Genomic DNA, 22,223 nt, shown 5'->3' with positions numbered 1-22,223 from the left:
CTCAGTGAGAAAAATCATATTTTAAGGAAAATGTTCTATATGTAGCTGTACATTAAGTGTGCCCATGGAAGGAGGTGAGTTCACGATCTTCCCACATCACCATTTTGAACCAAAACAAAAAAATTAATTTTAGATCCTCTAGGGACCTGAAAGATCTTCTGATTTTTTAACCTAGCCATTCTACATGTTAAGAGTCAATGATTCTGAGAGATAACATAAGTAACTTGCCCAAAATAACATAACTACTACTCCTTGAAGTTAACTGAACAGTAATAGGGACTGGAAGCTTGCCTATTCAATGAAATAGTTCTTTAATGACCCTTAAAACAGATGTGTCTCTAGACAAAAAGTAAACCATGCCACATAGAATGTTGACTGCCATTGATGATGGTTATAACTAATCTAGTTTTGTTGGTTGGTTAGTTGGATTTGACACAGTGCATATATACCATCAAATAGACTGAATGTTTTTCAGTTGTATAGACTTCTTATTCTGTGGAACTAAAGCGGCCTAAAATGGAGCCAATCTTCAAAACTCAAAAGATGAAATGATAAAACTATATGAAATCATTTGTTTATAAGTATTAGTACTTGTACCAGGTGACTACACCCAGAATTAGCCATGATTAGGCTTATACCTCAATGTAATAAACTGGGTGTTGTGTTGTGTTTCGCTGTTTTCAAATGGACATCTTGAGGAACTACCTGAGTAAGTTTTAAATCACGGTGAGTTCTATTTACTCGTTTGCTAGTAACAAAGCAGTTCTCAATCTAGATACTCTAGATAATAAAACCTGAATACCTTTTAGTCATGGGGTATATCTAATTCAAGAAAGATTTATTATAAAGTTGAGCCTCTCATGTCATAACCAAGACTGGGGAAAACTAAGGGACCAGATGAGAACAGTGTCGAGACCTCTAATGTCTATACACACCAATTGCAAGGGCCCAATTTTCCCAGCATGTATCTCGCTTAGGCCAAGAAATTCTCATCAGCTTCAAAGGGAGAGATGTGCATCCACAGATATGAGTTTGCAGTTTCTAGGGCTTACTCAGTGGGAATACATACTATAATTTATGGAACCAGGCTTCATTTCTTTAGTCCAAATCAACTCAGCTGGATTTTGAAGTTTTAGTTCTTAGAAATAATCAACTGTCCCTTAAAATAGCAAATCCTCTTGGTTTTATTTCACACATCAATTCCGTTTATTACCTAGGATAAGCCATGGTTTATTTAGTTGTATAGATTGATATGTAAGACATGTAATATAGAGCTGTGTGCTATACTACTATGTATCTTTATAGTGTCAAATTACCAAAACTTATTCTGGAGGTAATTTAATGCATAGCAAAGAGAAAAGCAGTAGATATAATTTCCTGTTTTGCTGTTCAACAATTTTTTTAAAAAATGTAATTCTGTTTACAAGTACTGTTTTTCAGCTTTAATATGATACTTTACTATGAGGTAAATTATCTTTTAATGTAATTACTTTTATGTAATAATTATGATCTTGAAAATCTGCAAAGTGATTAAAGGGCATTTTCTAAGAAATAGATTTCTGGATTCAAATTATGCAATTTTTCTGTTTATAGTTTTGGTGTTATATAATTTATTATTATTATTACTACTATTAAATACATATAAATTGGCAGGTATAAAGGTAAATCTTTACAAATAAATGATAGTTGAGGTCACAAATGCATTTAATCACAGATTTCAAAAGTTGACATAAGTATATCTCTGTTATGTTTTTTAAAACATTTATTAGTTTTAACTCCCTCTATCATGTTATACACATCAGCACCTGTGCCCATTTAGCAAAGAATTTCAGTACAAATCACTCTGAATTGAATAGACATCTCTAAGAAGCATTACAATTGTTGCAATATTTTTAGAAACTGAAACAAGGAAATAAACAACTTCAGTAAAAGTGATTTAAATAACAAATAACATCTTTATAAACAGCTTATCTCCTTGAGAACAAAGAATAAACAAGGAGACAAGAATTTTTTTTTCCTTCTACTATTAAAGCGGATCACAATATGAATGGGCGAAATGTCATGAATAATTGGAGAAAATCACAGAGTAATCTTCGACAAAAACATCCGATTTATTTAAATTGTCGTTGTTTGTCTTATTAGAACCTTTATTTAACCTTGTTATCCACAATGCAGTATTCAAACTAGTTTATCAAAAATGTACTTTGTAACTAACCATATTTTGAAACATTTGACTTTCTCAAATGCAAGCGATGGTAATATAAATCTCCAGTGGCAGCTGTTTTATATAGGACCTAAATTAATTGACATTGGCCAAAGGGTGTCCAACCTTTTGGCATCTCTGGGCCACACTGGAAGAAGAAGAGTTTTTCTTGGGCCACACGTTAAATACATTGCAACACATGATGACAAAAAAAATCTCATAACATTTTAAGTAAATTTACGATAGTTTGTTGGGCCACATTCCTAACAATCCTGGGCTGCATGTGGCCTGAGGGCTGTAGGTTGGACATCCCTGCATGAGTCTTAGACTGAAAATGCCTGTGAAAACCAATGTTTTGAATCTAGAACAACAGTAAATAAATCAAGGCTTTGAAACATTCTGTCAATAGATTTAAACTCAGGTTTCCGGTCAAGAGGATCACAGGCTTCCCACTATTACGTTCTTCTAGGTATGACATTCGTTCAATGTCCTCTACTCACAAACCTAGCTAAACACCACCATACACTCCTTATCATAGCATTCGTGGCCTCATCCTGTGATCTCTTAACCATGTTCTTTCTCTTTTTTTCTAGATGAGATTAGTTCCCTATTAACTCCTATGCAGATTCTAGGTATGTCAGGGCTTACCATTGTCTCTGACACTGTTATAAATGCTTTAAAAATATTAACTCTTTCAATGCTTATAACCATGCTGTGGTGTAGGTAGTGTTGTCCCCACTTTATACATAAAGAAATGAAGGTACGGGTGGGTAAAGTTACTCTTCTAGGGTTATGTAGATACTAATGAATCTGCCCATGTCCTCTATCAAGTCCTGGTTAAATAGAATTGAGATGCTCATAGTATTGTCTTCAACGCAGGTGTGTTTGTATAAAATATAAAATTCTAGCCAAGAGAAATTTAACGTAAATATAAAACATAACTGAATGGCGATATGTAAATCATGCTAGTATTGTGGATAATGGATGAGAGATCAGAGAAAATAGGCAATATGGAGATCTCTGCAGTCTAGCATTACTTAAAACTAAGATATAGCAGGGGGAATGAAAGGCAGATGACAAAGAAAGAAAAAAAGGTGACTCACTGTAGGTGAATTATAAGCCCAAGTGATTTAAAAAATAATGATACTATTTATACCAAAAAGGATGTAAATAATAGGTATCACTTGGGGGTAAATGGGATGAGACTGATTTTAGACTTGTAAGTTTGAACTCACAAGTTGTCAAAAGGACAACAAACAGAAGTAGCATATGTGTACCTGTGTGAGTATGTGAGTGGCAAACATTGTAGTGGTATGCCTATACTCAAGATTGAAGTTAAGTATAGATTTGGGAACATTAAAAGCTTAGTGGATCCAGCCTTGGACTAGCAGGCCTGTCAGTGTCTCTACCAAACCCAACCCACATGTTCTGGACAAATGCACCTCCTATGAGGATGTGTTCCCAAATGAATTGTTAGAAGAGCTTACTTCCTTTGCAAATACTACTAGGAATCAAACCTGATATGCCTAGGAGTATATATCTCTGTGGCTAAGGCCTTTCACTAGAACATTAACACCAATCCACAGAGACCTGTCAGGCCCCTCATCTCCCAACAGATGTCATGGTATGCTTTGCACGCCAACATCCTCCTCTGACCTGGCATCTCAGAGACTTCCAGGCTGAGCAGTCCTCTGTTGCTTAGTGTAATGCTTCTTTGGGTCAAACCCAAACTTCACTCCCACTTCACAATGCACTTCACAAGTGCATTCACTTCTTTGCACTCCCATTGTTATTATTTTAGTTTTGCCAGGGTGATCTTTCTAAACTAAAAATCAAATTAATTCATTTCCATTCAGTGATTTCCTTTAGAAGGTCTTTAGATAATGTCCAGAACCATAAGTATGGACTGTAATGCCCTTCATGGCCTTGTCCCTCTAGCCTTAGTCCTTGACATATTTTTCTTTCATTCCAGTAGTACTGAGCTAAGTATAGTTCTTTCTTTCCTCTGAGCCTCTGCAAGTTCTTATCTCTATCTCCAGAATGCACATCCCACACACAGACACACCCAAACCACAGGCTTTGCCTGCCAAACATTAATTTCATGTCTGTTTTGCTGTTGCTTCCTTCTGGAATTCTTCCCTTATTAGTTCCAAGACTGGGCTATATGACTCTCATCACAATCTAGTGATATGTCCCTATGATCAGACTGAATGACCCTGAAAGCAAAAACTGTATCTTGTTTACCACTGTCCCTCTTCTTTGTGTTCCCTCCTGCCCTAGCACCTAGCACAGTGCCTTTCTTATTGTAGTCGCTCTGTACATATTTGCCACATGAATGGGCAGAGGGGCCTAAGAGTCTTGAGAGGGAGATATTTGCTTATCTAAAGAGACACATGAAGCCATTCATTCTGGAATGGGACCCTCTCCCTCCCCCACTAATTAATCAATATATCTGGCATTCCCAAGATTCTGTAGATCCTTTCTACTCAGCGTGTTCTGGGGACCAGTAGCATTGGAATTAACTGGAAATGCAAAGTCTCAGTCCTCATTCTAGAACTCCTGGACTGCATTTTTAGGACTTCAAAATGATTAATATGTATATTAATGTTTGAGAAACTCTCTGCTGTAGTTAACATTAGTGGTTCTTCACTCGGAAAGTTGGTAATCCATTTTCTTGAGAGAAAGAATGCAAGTGCCTGGTTACCAGTGTTCCCCAAGCTAAGGACTTGTTTATTTTCACCCTGATCCAGGTTTACACTAACCTTGCCTGGCCTTACATGGTTGAAATCAGTCACTCTCAATGATGTCAGGGTTCTTCTATCTCCAAAGGAATCCTGTACCTACTTTTTCCAGAAGTCAAACACTTGACTGGGGACAGAAAATGCTCATTCATGGCTGCTTTGACACTTCCAGACATTAGAGGCAATGTCATGTATCAGAGGAGAGTCTCTCTTCTCCCAGGCATGGTCCTGCCTTTTATTCCTAAAGTCTGAGCATTTCTCAGCCTTTGACTGATGTACTCAGCATTTGGCCAGAAACAGCCCATGGAAAATGTAGCCTCAGAACAAACACAGTAATGAATTTCAGAGCACAGCAGCTGAGGCCATAGGTTGTTTCATGAAGATGGAGATCTGAGAGATACATTGTCATGGCTGCCACAAAGAGAAAGAAGATACAGGAAAAAAGAAATGATTGATGGAAAAGAACCTGAAAAAAGCATGACAGGATGGTTCTGATGTTGAGACAACCAGCTGGGCACTGCCTAATTTACCAATATAGAAGAGACACTAAATCACAAAAAATATAACAAAGTATAGGATTTTGTGCATTTTGGAAGAGATATTTTGTAAAGGATCTCAGGGTGGGAGAGGCTGCTCCAAGGGTAATCAGTCATGCATGCCTAAAACCCAATTTTCCCACTGATAGTGGGAGTCAAGTAACCAGCAGGCGTATTTTGCTGAATGGGGCATGCTAGCAAGGCCTAGCTAGCTCCTGGGAATACGGTCTCGTCTTTAAATAAAACCATGAGCAAATATACAAATAAATCAGTGTGAAGATGTGTTCAGCTAAAGCACAAGCCTCCCAGACTCCAAACTCAGACTGTCCTGGGAGCAACCATATGCTGACCTCTCCCTGACTGTGCAAGTGGAGAGTTAACCTTTGAGAGAAGAAAGACTATCTGATACGCCACTAGAACAGATCAACATCATCTCCAAAACCTCTGATACTGGAATGTCACTTGGTATCTAACAATTCAGTTCTGACATTAACTGCGTAGAGTTAGCATAGACCCCAAATTTAAGGACTCAGTCCGACAGTCCCTACTTAAGACACCAGCCACAAATGGGGTGTCTAAGTTACCCACTTCTGCCCAGATGACTACAAATTAGGAGGATAGTCATGACCCCTTCCCCCTCAGCTTTGATAATTTGGTACTGGTAAAACTTGTACCAGAGGAAATTTTGCAATGTTTCATAAATGCATATGTGCTTTGGTCCAGTGATTCCATTTATAAAAATTTATCCTACAAATTTCATCCCACATGGGATGATATTCAAGGTTATTCTTGCAGCATTGTAATAGTGAAAGGCTAAGATCAGCATACACACCCATAAACACACACACACACACACACAGGCATATAAAGTCATCAGTAGGGGACAAATTAAATTATAGCACATCAGGTAATGAAGAACTTTGTCACTGTACACATGTAGGTCTATCTTCAAGATATTATTAAGGGAAATAAAGTACAAAAGTGTATTCTATTATGCCACTTCTGTTAATATATACACATACATTTTACACACTAGAATTTTTTTGAAAGAATACAGAGATACACAGGAAACTGGTAACAGTGGCTGTCAATACATACAGGAAGTAGATGGCTAGTGATAGGGACAGGAGACAGATTTTTCAATGAACAATCTAAATGCATTTTGCCTTTTGAGTCATGTAAATGCTTTATTTAAAATTAACAAACAAACCACAGTGTTTATAAATAATTTCCTCAATGCCAAATTCAAAAATTCCCATATCTTCAAAGTTGGAAGTGACCTGGACCTGCCTCATGTGCTGAGAAGTTCTGTGGATGACCTGTGGTTCAGTGGCGAGGAAGGAGATACTGAGCTTCAAGGCTTTTTCTTTTCCTTATGCATCATGAAGTGAGGTTACTTGCTGAGAGTAAGGAAAAGTGGTACAAATATGGGAAGAGGAGACGATAAAATAGGAAATTGCTGAGGTATACTGAAGAGTCGACTGAAGTTGGAAACCATAAATTTGCAAAGGTGCTATTTGGTTCGGGATTTTCTTTGGGAATGATCAGAAGCCAGGGAGTTGGGGTTTAGACAATAGGTCAGAGTGTGGGAAATGAAATGCTTTGAACTGGAAAGATGATATAAAAGTGGCTATACCTGGCCCTTGAGAAGTTTCCAGGACTTCATTATGTTTGCTGCAATTCCAGAGTCTGAATCTTTGGAGGTCCAGCTACTTGGTTTAATAATTTTCCTCAGAGGTGATCAGGCCTGGGGGAGTGATGCATTAATCAAACTCGCAAGAGACAGGTTGATAAAACAGAACCTCCATTGTACACATTTAAAATGAAAATATTAACTAACTGCTCCCACAGGGCAACACCTCCTTTTGCCTATAAGAAAGTCTTCATTGGAAATGACCATTAATATCAGCTAACTGTTCAGTGATCGCAGAAAGACCAAAGACATCAAGCTGTGATAATCTAATCTACTCAGGGAACACAACTCTCAAGGTGACCACAGTAATGCAGGCACAATGACAAATTATTTTTCTAGAATTTGTCAGTTACAAAAACATAAAATTGGTTGTAGTTTTCTCTGTAACATGTTAGTCCACCCTTACAATACGTTCGTGTCTTCCCATCCCCTCCCCAGATTGCCACCCTTTCTAGAGTTACCAGTGTTAACAGCCTCGTATGCATTCTTCCACATAAAAATACACACATATAAACTACATGTATAAACTACATGTAAAACACCTATAGGGTTTTGTTTATTTACCAAAATGGGACCATACTAGACAGAGTATTCTGTGACCCTCACTTAGCAATACATCATGGGTATTCTTCTTGTAATTCTAATAACTAAAAATATTTTTAATATTTTAAGAAACAAAAATAGAACTATTTTGTTGGCCCAAAGTATTATATAATTTGAATATACTATATTTCAAGCACTTGATAGGCCTTTATTAATAGGTCTTTAGGTTGTTTACAGTTTTTGCCACTACAAGCAAAAGTGTAATAAACATACCTGTACTTACATGCGTAAGTACTAAAGTCTCTTGCAGGAAAAGTCAGGTTTGGGGATCAAAGTGTCCTGAATATTTTTAATTTTGCTAAACACAATCAAATTACTTTTCCCAAATATTGAGACAACTCAGAGTCATGTCATCAAGGAGTGCGTTTCCCTACATTGTCCCTAACACTGCATGCTCCTGTTCTTTATTTTTGCCAGTATGATACACAGAAAATAGTATTTCATGTTTGTTTTAATGTACATTTATTTGATTAGTGAGGTTGAACATTTTTATGCTTATTGTGCATTTGAATTTCTTAACCTAAGAGGCAGCATGAAACATTGTTTAAGTATATAAATTCTGGAGCTAGTTTTGCCGTTTGTACTAAGTGATCTTTAAGTTATTTAGCCTCTGTGCCTCAGTTTACCCATTTGTGAAATGGGGACAATAATAGCATTTACTCATGAGATTGTTCTGATTTGATGTTTATTACATGAAAAAGCTGTAGAAGAGTACTTATAGTTTTTGCCTATTTTTCTATGGGGTTGTCTTTTTCTTATCAATTAATGGGAGTTCTTTTTATATTAGGAAATTAGCTTTTTACTATTTTATTTGTTATATATGCATATAGTTCCTCCAGTTTGCTTTTTGCTTTATAATTTTTATTGAAAAATTCATGTACTTAAATGACTTTTTTTATAGTTTATATCCCACATTGCTTAGGAAGCATTTTCTTATTCGAGGTCATACAACTTTTCTCCTAAATTTTTTTAATACATGTTTTATTTTTTATATTTATATCTGGAATTTTTTCATATATGATATAATGCAGGGGACCATCTCTAAAGTCCCTTTATTCCTTGGACATTCAACTGTGTCAACACTGTCTCCCCAAGGAACAGAAATGCTTCTTGGTATATATCATGTTCTTTACTGAGATCTGTTTCTATACTCTATTTTATATAGAGCCGAAACCACACTCTTGTTTATAATTGTTTTATAGTGAGTTTTAACATTTGGTAAAGCAAATCCTACTTTTATTTTTTTTCAGTTTCATAATCTTATTCTCTCACATATGAACTTAAAAAAAAAACTCCAATATTACTCACCCAAAGCAGGGGGAGGGTAAAACCAACCACACTGGAATTATAATTATAATTGCTTTATTAATTTTGGATGCAGTGATATTTTTCTGATATTAATTCCTTCTTTCCAGGAACAAGGACTCTTTTTTTGTATAGGTTTTGATCTATAATTTTGTCCTTCTAGATCCTGTGCCTTCCATCCGAGATTTTTTTTTAACTTTTGGTCATTGTTGTCAATGTATTTTTTCCATCTCCATTCTAACTACACATTTCCTAGACAGAGAAAAGTTATAGATTAAGTTCTTTACTATTATTCGGCCATTAAATTCTCCAGTTAATTTTAGTAGCTTATTCTTTTTTTGTATTTTTCTAGGAGTATCACCTATCTCCAAAAACACCAAGGTAAGTTTTCTTGATATTTACACTAGGAAGCTCTTCTTTAGCTGTATGACTGTGTTATGCTGCTTGCGGCACGGCTGTCCTCTGTAGCTGTTCTCCCGCCGCACTCAACTGCCGTTACTGCCCGTGGCTGTTCTATTGTGGCCTACAATGAATGAGGCAGATGCTTTTTATGAAAATATGCCACGATTGCTTTGTTCAGGTGTCCAGGATAACAACACAATACAGTGTGGTTCCTGGTCTCTTAAATTCAAAGTCAACTATACTCATTTCTTGAGCTCACTGTTTTAATCATACTAGTCAAGTTCCCTTTTGGTCTCTTGCAACAGGAGACAGGGAGTCCTGTCTGGGCAGGTTTTTACTCTGTTATTACCCTTATACTTTGAAAGATATACTCAGAGAGGACTTCCCTGATCACCCTGTTTAATGAGCTAGTCTCTATCACTACCTCATTATCCAGTTTTATTTTCTTTATAACACCAATCATACTCGCAGGTAAATTATTTATTATTTGTCTCCCCCAAGATATACTAAACTATGAACCCAATGAGATCAGAGAATTTCCGTGTTTTACCCGTATCTCTTCAGTGTCTAGAATTGAAAAGTAGGCCTTCAATGTTTGTTGAATCAATGAATGTTGAGTTTTTTGGGAAATAATCATATCATATTTAAGTAATTTATGTATTTCAACTGTTCTTAGTGCTATTAGGAATGGTTGCTGGACAACTTTTCATTTTAAGGGACAGATTATTTGAAGTAAATCGGTTTCTGAAACAACATAAATTCAGAAAGAGTTGAGGGACTATAACATTAAGGGAAGTAACCCTCCAGGCAGGAACAGAAATTTATCCTTCTACCTCAATGCTCAAAACCTGCATTTGCTACAGATGAACTACGATATATTTTTGTCTACTTTTCATTTAAGTTTTATCTGAGTTTCATTTCAAATGCTGTTTGAATGAGATGAGATATTTGCCACTTCTTTATTTTTTATCTTACCGGGACCATGTGGGAACTGAAGGGAAAAAGTTGCAGATCACCCAAACATTGGGCATTCAAAGCAGGCTTCACCCTACCTACTACCTGTTATTTTGTTTTAGAGGGCCTACCTGTCAAATAAAATTTGATCCTAGCGCTGTGATTTCGAAAGTTTTTTTTATTCCACTGTCCTATTTACAGCCTTCAATTTATTAAATCTGTCACGTGTCTGGTGCGACTCTTAAAATTGATCTGAAAACCACTGAGGGAATTGTTTATGGTTACCTCCAAAGTCACGTTCAGTGGTTTAAGGTGAGCCGGTGGATAGGTTGGCATAGAGCTGGCGGAGGCAGTTTGTTTCCATAGCCGGCAAACGTCCCATATCTTGCCATTTAACTTTCATCCCGCAATTCCAAAGGGCGCTAAGCCAATTCCGTTGTTCTTCCCACCGCTCCAGACCCAGGAAGACACAGAAAGACAGGAAGCGCCCGCCTCCGCACTCCTGGGTACCGCTACACCTTGTCCGCATTCTCACAGCGACGCGCTCGCCCGGTGCATTGTGGGCGCTGTAGTCTGGCCGGAACCTGCTCGTGACTACAAGTCCCGTGACCCCTCTACCCCACCTCCGCCTAGTCTGCTGTGCTCCGCGGCCTCAGCTGAGCCTCCTGGACCCTGGGTGCGGCATTCCGGCAAGTCAGCTGTCTCTTCCCTGGGCACGCCAGACGGAAGCCGGAGGGGCGGGGGGAGGAGCTTCGCGAGGGGGGGTGAACGCTTTCCCTACGTGCTCGTTCGCTCTGCGACCGCTGCGCGCCAGCCTGGTGTCCCCGCGGCGGCCAGCAGCGGCAGCGGCGTCGGTGGAACGCGGCGGGGGCGGAGGGAGCCCACGGCGGCGGCGGCTGCAACTGCGAAATGGCGGAAACAGTGGCAGACACCCGGCGGCTGATCACCAAACCGCAGAACCTGAACGACGCCTACGGGCCGCCCAGCAACTTCCTTGAGATCGATGTGAGCAACCCTCAGACTGTGGGTGTCGGCCGGGGTCGCTTCACCACCTATGAAATCAGAGTCAAGGTGAGGCCGTCTTTTCCCCCCCTCAACAGTGAGACCCTTCCCGCAGTCCCAGGTTGCCCCCAGCCGACCCAGAAGTGAATCCCCTCAGGCAGCTAAAGCAGCTCAGGCCAGGATCGCCCGGCTGACTCTGTAGGGCAGCCGTATCCGCGGGCGGGGTCGTGGGCCAGGGTCCTTTTTCGTCTAGGGCTTGGATGGGGGCTACAGACTGAGCCGAGGCCAGCGCTGGCACGTTGAGAAGGTGCTCGAAGAACAGGGCGTGGGTTGGGCACTGCTTGCCCCTCAGCCAGCTGATCCGGGAATGACATTTGAGTTGGATAGGGGTAGATCTTTCGAGAACACCGAACACAGCCCTTCAGGAAGGGAGGTAGATGTGACTTGAGATAGAGGGTTTGCGCAAAGTTGGAGCCTTCCCAGGTTCTTTTCCTGAACATTTCTCATAGAGGTGGCTGAGCCAAGCTGGTTGCTTCTGGCTTTCCCAAGCCACCAGACTAACTTCGTTTGTACACTTTTCTGAACAGAACCTAATGGAAGTTCACAAAAGCCTGACAAATTTGGTAGGGCTGAACCAGCTGAGACGGTGATTGGAAATGACTGACCTTGGCGTTCTGGGCCGCCGGTGTCTGAGGTGGCGGAGGCGGGGGGCCGCGGGGGGGGGGGGTGCCTACCTCACAATCCAAAACTATAGCGCTTCGACAAAAGCGTATTCAGTTAGGGATCTTGCTCTGTTAATTTCGAGATTTGCACTTCACTGAATGAATGAATCAGCTGAAGGAGAAACACACTTGTAATTTTATCGCCAGTGTTTGTTGGCAATAAGGAATTCAGATGATTTGAAAGATGCTAATTGAGAATAGTGCTTCACTTTCACTGTAGTTCATGCTCATGTGTGGAAAAATCTTTAAAAATTAATTATATAAAATGAATCCAGCTGCAAAAGATGACAACAAATTATTAAAAATTAAGCATAAGAATTTAGCTTTAGAGTAACCAAAATTTACATAACAAATTACTATTAACATTTAAGTGGAATAATTTCTTCAACTCAACGCACTTTGTGGTAAAAAAAACATGAAATTTTCTATCTTAACCATTTTTAAATGTACAGTTTAGTAGTGTTAAGTGTATTCATATTGTGAAACATACACTTTTTAAAAATGATTTATTTATGTGCTGTTGCTAAAAAAAATCATCGAACTTTAATGATGCAAGCCACCGATACCTCCCTACACAGATGTGTAAAATGTGACTCGTAAGCAGTCTTGTTATAGTGAAACTGCAAATCCAGGCTCCGGTGTGCCTAGGGAAGTACATTACCACCTAAACCTAGTGGAAAATTGAGCCTTTATAAAAACTTTTGCAATGACATTGGATTGTCTTAAATATATGGCATATTGGTCATTAAAAAGAACTTCCCCTTTTACCCTTACTTACCTTCCTTCCTTTCTTCTGCTGAAACAGAGCTTGGTATTCCTGTTTCTAAATTTCCATAGCTAGTACTTCCTGTCACACAACTGAACTGGAATCTCCTGCCTACACTTCCTCCATTTAATAACTTTGTGTTTATCTTGCTGAGTGCATTATATTAAAAACACTCTAATCTGATAATTATTTTAAAAATATATCTGACACTCATTACCAAATAGCTGATGTGATACTTAAAGTTGTTGATACTTAATTGATACTTAAGTTGTGTTTATGGTGTGATCATTTGCATTTTAAAGGACACAATCCCTTTTAAGTTACAAAGTATTACATACGTTGGTTTGTATTATACAGAACAGTTTGTTGTGTGTTAATGACTGTTAACAATCATAAATGCAGTTGCCCTATAAGAAAATGTAATTGCGTTTCTAATGCTTATAAAATGCCATTGTGGTTTCTCTTAATATGTAATGTGTTAACTTAAAACTCAGGACACCATTTAGTAAGATATTAGGTCTTATTCTAAGCAACATATGGTTTTTGAGAATAACTAATCTTACATTAAGGCAAAATGACCAGTGAAATGAATAGGTAAATCATTTTGTAATAGTTTTTATTATTTTCTAACCTGTTGCTCATCTCCCAGACCCTACTGCCCGCCTTTTGCTATTGAATTTGCCATGTGGCAAGCCATTTTACTTCCCAGAGTTTGAGCCCTTAAACTGTCTTATAGCTACTCTTTAATTCTGGTCTTGAGAAAAATGTTCAATTTTACAGGATCTGATTGAAATTACTCTAATTCACAGAGCAATTTTATCTGGATGGTGGCACTTTAGAATGCAAGTTTCCCAATCTCCATTTATCTTTTGGTATGAGGATAGTATTTAAGACTATTAGGGTCGCTTGATTATTATCTTTGGGCTTTTGAAAATAATTGGTAGTGTTAATGTTTTTTAAAATTGTTCTAATAGGTGGGTACAGCAGGGAATACCATAAATGATTAAAGCTTTAGGAAAGCTCAGGGTATAGAATTATTTTGGCATATTAAAGAGAAGTCTAAAGGGGAAATTCAGTCACCATTTATGAAGTTTGGGCTATAATGTAACTTTAAATTTCTGGAGTTTTTATTTTAGATCTGTTGTACCAAGAGACAACTGTTTTGAACATAAGTGAAGTTAAGGATCTTTCTTGAGCTCTAACTTGAAAGACTAAGTTTATTATTTATTAGCAGAGTAAAGTACAAAATCTAAATTCTACTTTCCAGTGATAGAATAGATATGCGAATAATAGTGCCTACTTCATAGGACTAGGTGAGATAATGCACACAAATCTCTTTAGCACAGTGATTAGTACATAACAAGCACTCAAAAGTTACCTCTTTCTCTTTTTTCCTTTTTTAAACATTTTTATTGAATTTATGGGGGTGACATTGGTTAATAAAATTATACCGGTTTCAAGCATACAACTCTATAATATATCATCTGTATATTGCATTGATTGTTCACCCACCAAAGTCAAGTCTCCTAAAGGGTACCTCTTTCGAAATACACGTATCTTCTAAGTTAAAAGTCAGTAAACAGCTACATTTGCTGTGTTGAGAAGCAGGTGAGTTACTAAAATTGTTAGATTATCCCATCAAGAAACCTAGTTGGCATGAAAGTATATTTACACTGAGCTATATAAGGGGGGACCTAAAAAAAAAACAAAACCCCTAGAATTATCTTCTGGAAGGTGGGCCTCATGTATAGTACAGGCTTCTCACACTAGGTGAGTGTTCTAGGAACCAATCTGTAGCAGGGTACCAGCTGGCGTTGTTGTGAGAGGCTCCATTCAGCCTCTGTGAATTTCTTCTGACCATTCTTTCAATGCATTTGCCCATTTCACAATGGGTGATTTAGGAGCACACCTGCCTACACCATTCAGCATGTGGAGCAGTGTTTGGCCAAAAAAACAGCATGACCCCAGCGCCCCACCCTCCCTATTCACCCAATCTCACCCTGAGCAACGTTTTTTTGTTTGTTCCCCCACGTGAAAAAAAGTCCTCCAAGGGAAATGTGGAAGAGGTGAAATTAAAAAAAACAAAACAAAACAAAACAGTAGCATCACTTAAAAAAGCAGCAAAATGAATGAGTTTAAAAATTGAGCCGTGGAAAAAACGTCTCGATAGGTGTATTCCATAAAATGGAGAGTACTTTGCAGGTAACTGAAGTGTAAACATGTAAGAATAAATAACAGTTTTTTATAAATAAATTCTGGGGTATTTTTTGGGTTCCCCCCTCATATGTGGTACTTTAAAAAAGCCATCTTGTTTAGTACTTAATCAAGTAGGCTTTTTTCTTTAATGTTTTACATTCTTATACTTTGATTCCATGTGGAAAGTTGTGATGCCATTCAGAATGTGGTAAATGTCACATTTAAGATAGAAAATGTTAAATAGAATATTCCATATTTTAAGGTGATGGTTCCTATGATTTTACCATATGAGTATTTTTTCCAGGTTTATTGAGATATAATTAACATGTAACATTGTATCTGTTCAGGGTGTACAATATAATGACATATAGCAATGTACATATAGCAATGACTTGCTATATGGTATATTGTGAAATGATCACCGCAGTAAGTGTAGTTAATATTTATCACCTCACATAGTTACACAAGTAGCCCTTTGAAGTTGAGGTGTATTTAAAAATGAAGCTGAGTAAAGTTTGCTAATAAAATTATGACAAGAAAGATGGTTAGTAAAAGTAACATCTTGATGGTGTTTGTCTTTCTAAATCTCTGTTGGTGATTTTTCTCTGAGTAAATCCTCTAATTTTTAATTGGAAGCCATTAATATCCAGATTGGGAGCTGAGGAATAAGTTTATTTTTAGACTTGTTTTTAGGATTTATAAACATGTATTTATTAGAGAGCCAAAATAATATTTTGAAGAATCACTCATTTTAGTGCCAAAGGACATCCGCACAATAAATGTAGCTTTATCAATTGACCATGAGATGTTGTCTGATACATATCTTTGCTGCCAGCTATGGCTGACTTCCAGGATCTCTGTCAAGGACATGCATATGGCTAACTTTGAAGATTCTTACCTAAACCACTCCTTAAGATGTGGGGAAGGGGCAGTGGCAATTAAAAGGTAGCGCTGTTATACTTGAGTTATTAGGGACTCTCTTCCACCTTGTTCATTTTAACAGATTAGGGAACCAAGGCACAGAGGTTGTCTCTCACCCTAAATAAGTTTGATTGTCTGTAGCTTCCTTTGGTTCCTGTATCTTCCACTATAAACTCCTAGAGGACAGGGACTGTCATAACTACCCTTACCTAACACCTGGCTCTGTGTTTGGCACATAGTGATACTTAGGAATGCATGAAACTTAGGAAGGTTAAGTAACTTGTCCAAAGTCTCCGCTATTAAGTGGGCAAAACTGGGATTTGAATCTAGATTTCCTGACCTTCAGAGCCTGTATTTTTACTTTTGTTCTCACTGATCATTCAGAGCACCTGGGGAGCTTTTGAATTCATGGAGATTCTCTCTCTCTCTCTTTTTCTTTTTTTTTGGAGATTTCTCTTTTAATTGGAATGGGGTGGAATTTGGGAAATGGTAGTTTAAAAACCACCCAACAAGGGTACTTTTCTGATACATGCAGCAAGTATTCCTCGTTGCACCATGCTCTCTGTCTGTGAGAAATAATAGGCAGCAGGGAAGTATGAAGAAAATACTATGGAGTTAAAATAATTGGTAGCCTTGATGGGGTCGAAAAAAGGCAAATTCTGTAAATAAAACAACAACAAAAGTAGCAGACAAAAGAGAGAAAAACCAGGAACATTTACCAAAGGTAGAAAACTGTTTTCTTGGCAGGGGGTGGGTAGGGGAAGGGTGGCTCACGTGGTTCCAGCGTCCTCCCTTACACCAAAATGTTGTGGGTTTGATAGATCCCTGGTTGGGGATGTTTCTCGCTCCCTTTCCTTACCTCTCCCCGTCCCTCCCTTCCCTTTTCCTTCCTCTCCCGCTTCCCTCTCTCCCCCATCTTCTCCCTCTCCACTCCTCCCTCCCTTCCTTTCTCTCTAAAATCAGTAAAAACATATCTGTGGTGAGGATTTTTTTAAAAAGGGTAGAAAACTGTTCTTTGGAGGTGAGGCAATTTAGACACTACCTGAAAGCATGCCAACCTATACAACTTAGTTTTGGGGGGGAAGAAGGGAGCCATTGACTAGATTCAGCCAAACCAAATTTTTTTGCCTGTCTTGTACCATCCATGTCCATACTCCTGTATAATATCCATGGAAGTAAGCCAGAAGTAAAAAAAAAAAAAAAAAAGACAAAACATATATCCATTTTAGAAAGGAATCTATATTTTATTAATGTCACCATTCTACAGCTTTAAAGTAAGAAGTCTAAAAGGGCTTAACTTGTAGCTATCACAGTGATTCCACAAAATAGATGTTTTCCTCTCCTTCATAATCCTATTTATGAAAGAAAGAGAAAGAAAAGAGACACTGAACTGTTATTTTTAGACACTTTGATGTTTATACCATATTCTGCTTCCATGTACGCAAAGCTAGCAATTTTTGAACATCAGATAAGAAAGATGATGTGCAAGAAAAAGCAATACTGTAATCTGGGAACTGCTATGTATTGATTCCTTAGATAAATGACTTAAAGCTTTAAATCAAAGTCCTACTTCTTTAAAGAAATATTTAATTTAGGAATTTGGACATAGTAGTAAAGTGTGACATTGGCTGTAGCTTGCCAGAAAAGTATCAATTAGAATGTAGCCTTTCCAGCAGTGAGGACCTCCCTATGACAATGTGTTTCTCTCTAAGGATCTCCTTCGTCCCTCTCCAGAAGAGAAGAGGAAACATAAGAAGAAGCCTCTGGTGCAGAGCCCCAATTCCAACCTCATGGATGTGAAATGCCTAGGATGCAATAAATTATGACTGTCCTTAGCCATGCACAAACGGTAGTTTTGAATGTTGGCTGCTCCATGTCCTCTGTCAGCCTGCAGGAGGAGAAGCAAGACTTACAGAAGGATGCTTCTTCAGAAGGAAGCCGCATTAAAAGCACCCTGAATCAAGATGAATAAGGAACCATTCAGTAAACACATTTTGGATTTAAAAAAAAATGTAGTTGGTCTGTTCTCACAGAGGACTCAAAAATACAAGTATAGTTTGTTTTTTTCCCACATGAAGAGGTCTCAGACGATGCATGGCTGGTAATGTGGCCTAAGGGCTTCCAGTATCACACCCACATTCTAGCCAAGGGAAAGGCATATTCCTGCCTATTGCCACATGTTAACCACAAAGGAAGCTGGAAAATTTAGTCTAGTTGGGCAGCCATGTGAAGAAAGGAAGAACAGTCACTGTTCTTTGCTTTGCCACAGTAGCAAATAAGTGATTGGGATTGGCTTTTTAAGGTGTGGCTTTAACAACATTCTGATCATCTCTCCTAATTTTCTTTTTTGCTGATGTCTGAAATTTGAACGTTTTGAGAAAGTTCATTGGATTTGAAAGAAATAAAATTGAGCTTTGATTAGTTTTGTTAACCTTAAATGTGAACAAAATTTGATCCCTTCCTGAGAATTAATTTTGATTAGTAGAAAAAGGAGGCAAACATGAAGACATGCTAAATCTGATAGGGATATATCATGGGATTGATTTGGGTTAGAGGTACCAAAAATAGATAATATTTTTTAATTGCCTTCAGTGGCTGTTTAAAACTATGTAGGTATCTTTACTTAGGACCAGCATTTTAGTTGATGACACTAAATGATGGAGTATGTAATTTGAGCCCCCAAAATAAGTGAGATCACTGTCTCTTACCAGAGAATGTTAGGAAGACAACATAATTTTTATAAAATTTCTTTGTGTCTCATAATATTGGAATGATCATTTTCTAATTCTTTGGCGCTAGACTTTGATTTTGTCACTGATGTCTCTATTTGCTTGGCTTTTCTAAAATTATTTCCATACCTCTCCCCTTCAGCTTGTTTGCTTTCTGTTTTTTCCATTCCTACCTTTATGGGATAAGCTTCTCTGTACTATTATAAGTTTGGAATTCTAGTCCATATAGAGGAATGAAAGAGTCTCAAAGATTCCCTCTTTGTGCCTAAGTCTCAGTATCTCAATCTTGTCGTGCCCTGGCATTATTGGTTATCTCCAGATTGGAAACAGAAGTACATAAAAAGCTTGTTGGCTCGGCATATATTTATGTATCACCAGGTCTTTGTTTAAATTTACACCTAAGGATTTCTCCCATATTATATCACTGAGAACATTCTTAAGACACTAATGAGCCTAGAGCAGGGGTCAGCAAGCTGAGGGCTTCCCTGTTTTTGTAAAATTGTACTGGAACACAGCACACTTACTTGTATACATGTTATTTGTGATGACTTTTGCACTAAAAGGGCAGAGTTGAGTAGTTGTGACAGCCTAAAATATTTACTGCCGTGCCCTTTGTGGAAGTTTGCCAATCCCTGGTCTAGAGATTATGAGGCATAATGGAAATGAAAACCACTTGGAGAGTCTTAATTTCAAATGATTGAGGAAATGGTAGTTAAATATAATACTGCTAGTTAGGTTTTTTTCCCTACACATTCATCAACTACCAATAGAATTTTAAAGCATAGCCCTATTGATAGGTACTGAATAAGATAATTAGACACCATTCTTTTCTACAGAGACAAAATCTAACTTTGTGAGTTATTAGATTACATCTAATATTCATATTAAGGCTAACCGCAAGGATTTTCAATTTATGAAGCTTATAATCTCATCCGAAGCCTTATGTAAACATCTTTGAATAACTAGAGAGAGAAGACTGCTGCTGATAAAACTGATAGGCAGCTGGACAGTGGGGCTTTTAGGGTCATCATAAACCAGTGGCAAAATGAAGATGATGCCTGACAGAACTGACTGTAATCAGTTCTGGCCAGCATTATGGTTTACATATTTTCTAGCCCAGAAGTAATTTCCCATGCCATATCTCCATTAACATTTTGTGTTCCTAGGTGTTAATCCTCTATATAATGTGGCAGTATATCATTATTAAATGATCTTTGATATTTAAATTGACTACTGACATGGGTAAGTTTAATGTCTGGATTATAGAAAGGGGTTAAGTTGAAAATTGAGAAACTGATATTAATTCATCATCATTGTCTTTTTTTAATTCTCAATCAAGGATATGTTTATTGATTTTAGAGAGGAAGGGGGAGAGAAAGAGAAACATTGATCTGTTGCCTCCCATATGCATTCGGCCAGGGATTGAACCTGCAACCTAGGTATGAGCCCTGATGAGAGATCAATCCCCCAACCTAGGTATGTGCCCTGATCAGGTATCGAACCCACAGACTTTTTGGTGTATGGGACAATGCCTCAACCAGCTGAGCTACCTGTCCAAAGCTGTGATGTTAACTCTTAAAATGGGACAATATAATAAATCTATAGAATTTTTATCTTAGTTTAAAAGGGCAGATAATGTTGATATGAGGGGGGGACTCAGGAAAAACCAGAATTTATAAAAAAAAAAGTGCATTTATTCATACATGTTTAAACTTCAGTCACCTTCAGAGTACTCTATTTGATATAATGAGACTTTTTTTTCTCTGCTCAGTTTTTGAACTTGTTGATTTTGATGCCTCTTAGTGCTTCTGCCATTTTTTGTTTCACCCCTTCCACATAGGCAAAATGTTTCCCTCAGAGGACTGTTTACCTCTGGGGAAACAAACAAAAAGTTGCTCAGGGTAAGTTAGGGTTAATAGGGAGGGTGGGGCCCTGGGGTTATGCTGTTTTTGCTCAAAAACTGACCAACACTCCCCATGGTGTGGGCAGGTGCTCTCCTAAATCAAACCATCATGCAATGGGCAAACGCATTGAAAGAGTGGTCGAAAAAAATTTACTTGGAACATTTGAAGTAGTCCCAGAGGGTGCTTACACTACCCTCTGGGTTTTATTGTTTTTTTTCTTTTTTTCTTCATATTGTTCTAATTGGTTTTTTGCTTCCTTACATTCCAAATTATTGATTTGATTTTCAGCTTCATCCACTCTACTGTTGTTTCCATGTAAATTGTACTTTATTTCAATTAGTGTACCCTTTGTTGTTTTTACACTTGAAACCTATACGATTGTATTAACAAAGATCACTCCAATAAATTTAATAAAATTTAAAAAGGCAAAATAGAAAAGAAAATGAAAACCAGAGTATAATTTTAAATTTTTGAAATGTTATGGGTGGGGCTATAGTCATGCATCATGTCACCTTAGCCCAACAGTTTTTCTTTTTTTTACTTTTTTAAAGTATTTTTAAGCATATTTTATTGATTATGCTATTACAGTTGTCCCATTTTTTCCTTCCCTTTATCCCCCTCTGCACACCCCCTCCCACCGGCATTCCCCTCCTTAGTTCATGTCCATGGGTCATACATACAAGTTCTTTGGCTTCTCCATTTCCTGTACTATTCGTAACCTCCCCCTGTCTATTTTGTACCTACCAATTATACTTCTTATTCCCTGTAGCTTTTCTCCCACTCTCCCCTCTCTGCTTCCCCACCGATAACCCTCCATGCGATCTCCATTTCTGTGATTCTATTCCTGTTCTAGTTGTTTGCTCTGTTTGTTTTTGTTTTTGTTGTTTTTTTAGGTTCAGTGGTTGATAGTTGTGAGTTTGTTGTCATTTTTCTGTTTATAGTTTTTGATCATCTTTTTCTTAGATGAGTCCCTTTAACATTTCATATAATGGCTTGGTGATGATGAACTCCTTTAACTTGATCTTCTCTGGGAAACGCTTTATGTGCCCTTCCATTGTAAATGATAGCTTTGCTGGATAGAGGAATCTTGGATGGAGGTGCTTGCCTTTCATGACTTTGAATACCGCTTGCCAGCCCCTTCTTCCCTGCAAGGTTTCTTTTGAGATTAGCTGATAGCCTAATGGGAACTCCTTTGTAGGTAACTGTCTCCTTTTATCTTGCTGCTTTTAAGATTCTCCTTATTTTTAATCTTGGGTAATGTAATTATGATGTACTTTGGTGTGTGCTTCCTTGGGTCCAATGTCTTTGGGACTCTAAGCTTCCTGGATCTCCTGAAAGTCTATTTCCTTGACCAGAGTGGGGAAGTTCTCCTTCATTATTTTTTCAAATAACTTTTCAATTTCTTGTCTTCCTCTTCTCCTTCTGGCACCCCTATGATTCAGATTTTGGAACTTTTAAAGTTGTCCTAGAGGTTCCTAAGCCTCTCCTCATTTTTTTGAATGCTTGTTTATTCTTTCTGTTCTGGTTGAGTGTGTATCTCTTTGTT

General features: G+C 37.9%; 1 protein-coding gene and 1 pseudogene across 1 annotated transcript in view; both read left to right on the top strand.

The window, feature by feature from the left end:
- Positions 1–11,181: 11,181 nt before the first annotated feature.
- SNX3 (sorting nexin 3) overlaps positions 11,182–22,223 on the top strand; it is a 41,494-nt gene continuing 30,452 nt past the window's right edge. Inside the window, exon 1 of the mRNA XM_054569794.1 lies at positions 11,182–11,508. Within this exon, the coding sequence (XP_054425769.1) occupies positions 11,347–11,508 (162 nt within the window). The 5' untranslated portion in view covers positions 11,182–11,346. The remainder of the gene's footprint in view (positions 11,509–22,223) is intronic.
- On the top strand, positions 17,189–20,435 carry LOC129067651 (40S ribosomal protein S27-like; annotated as a pseudogene).

The sequence above is a fragment of the Pteronotus mesoamericanus genome, unplaced genomic scaffold (genome assembly GCF_021234165.1).
Source record: "Pteronotus mesoamericanus isolate MK-2021 breed Mesoamerican mustached bat unplaced genomic scaffold, CSHL_Meso_final contig_20, whole genome shotgun sequence".
In the NCBI taxonomy this organism is placed as follows: Eukaryota; Metazoa; Chordata; class Mammalia; order Chiroptera; family Mormoopidae; genus Pteronotus; species Pteronotus mesoamericanus.
This window is presented reverse-complemented; position numbering and strand designations above follow the sequence as displayed.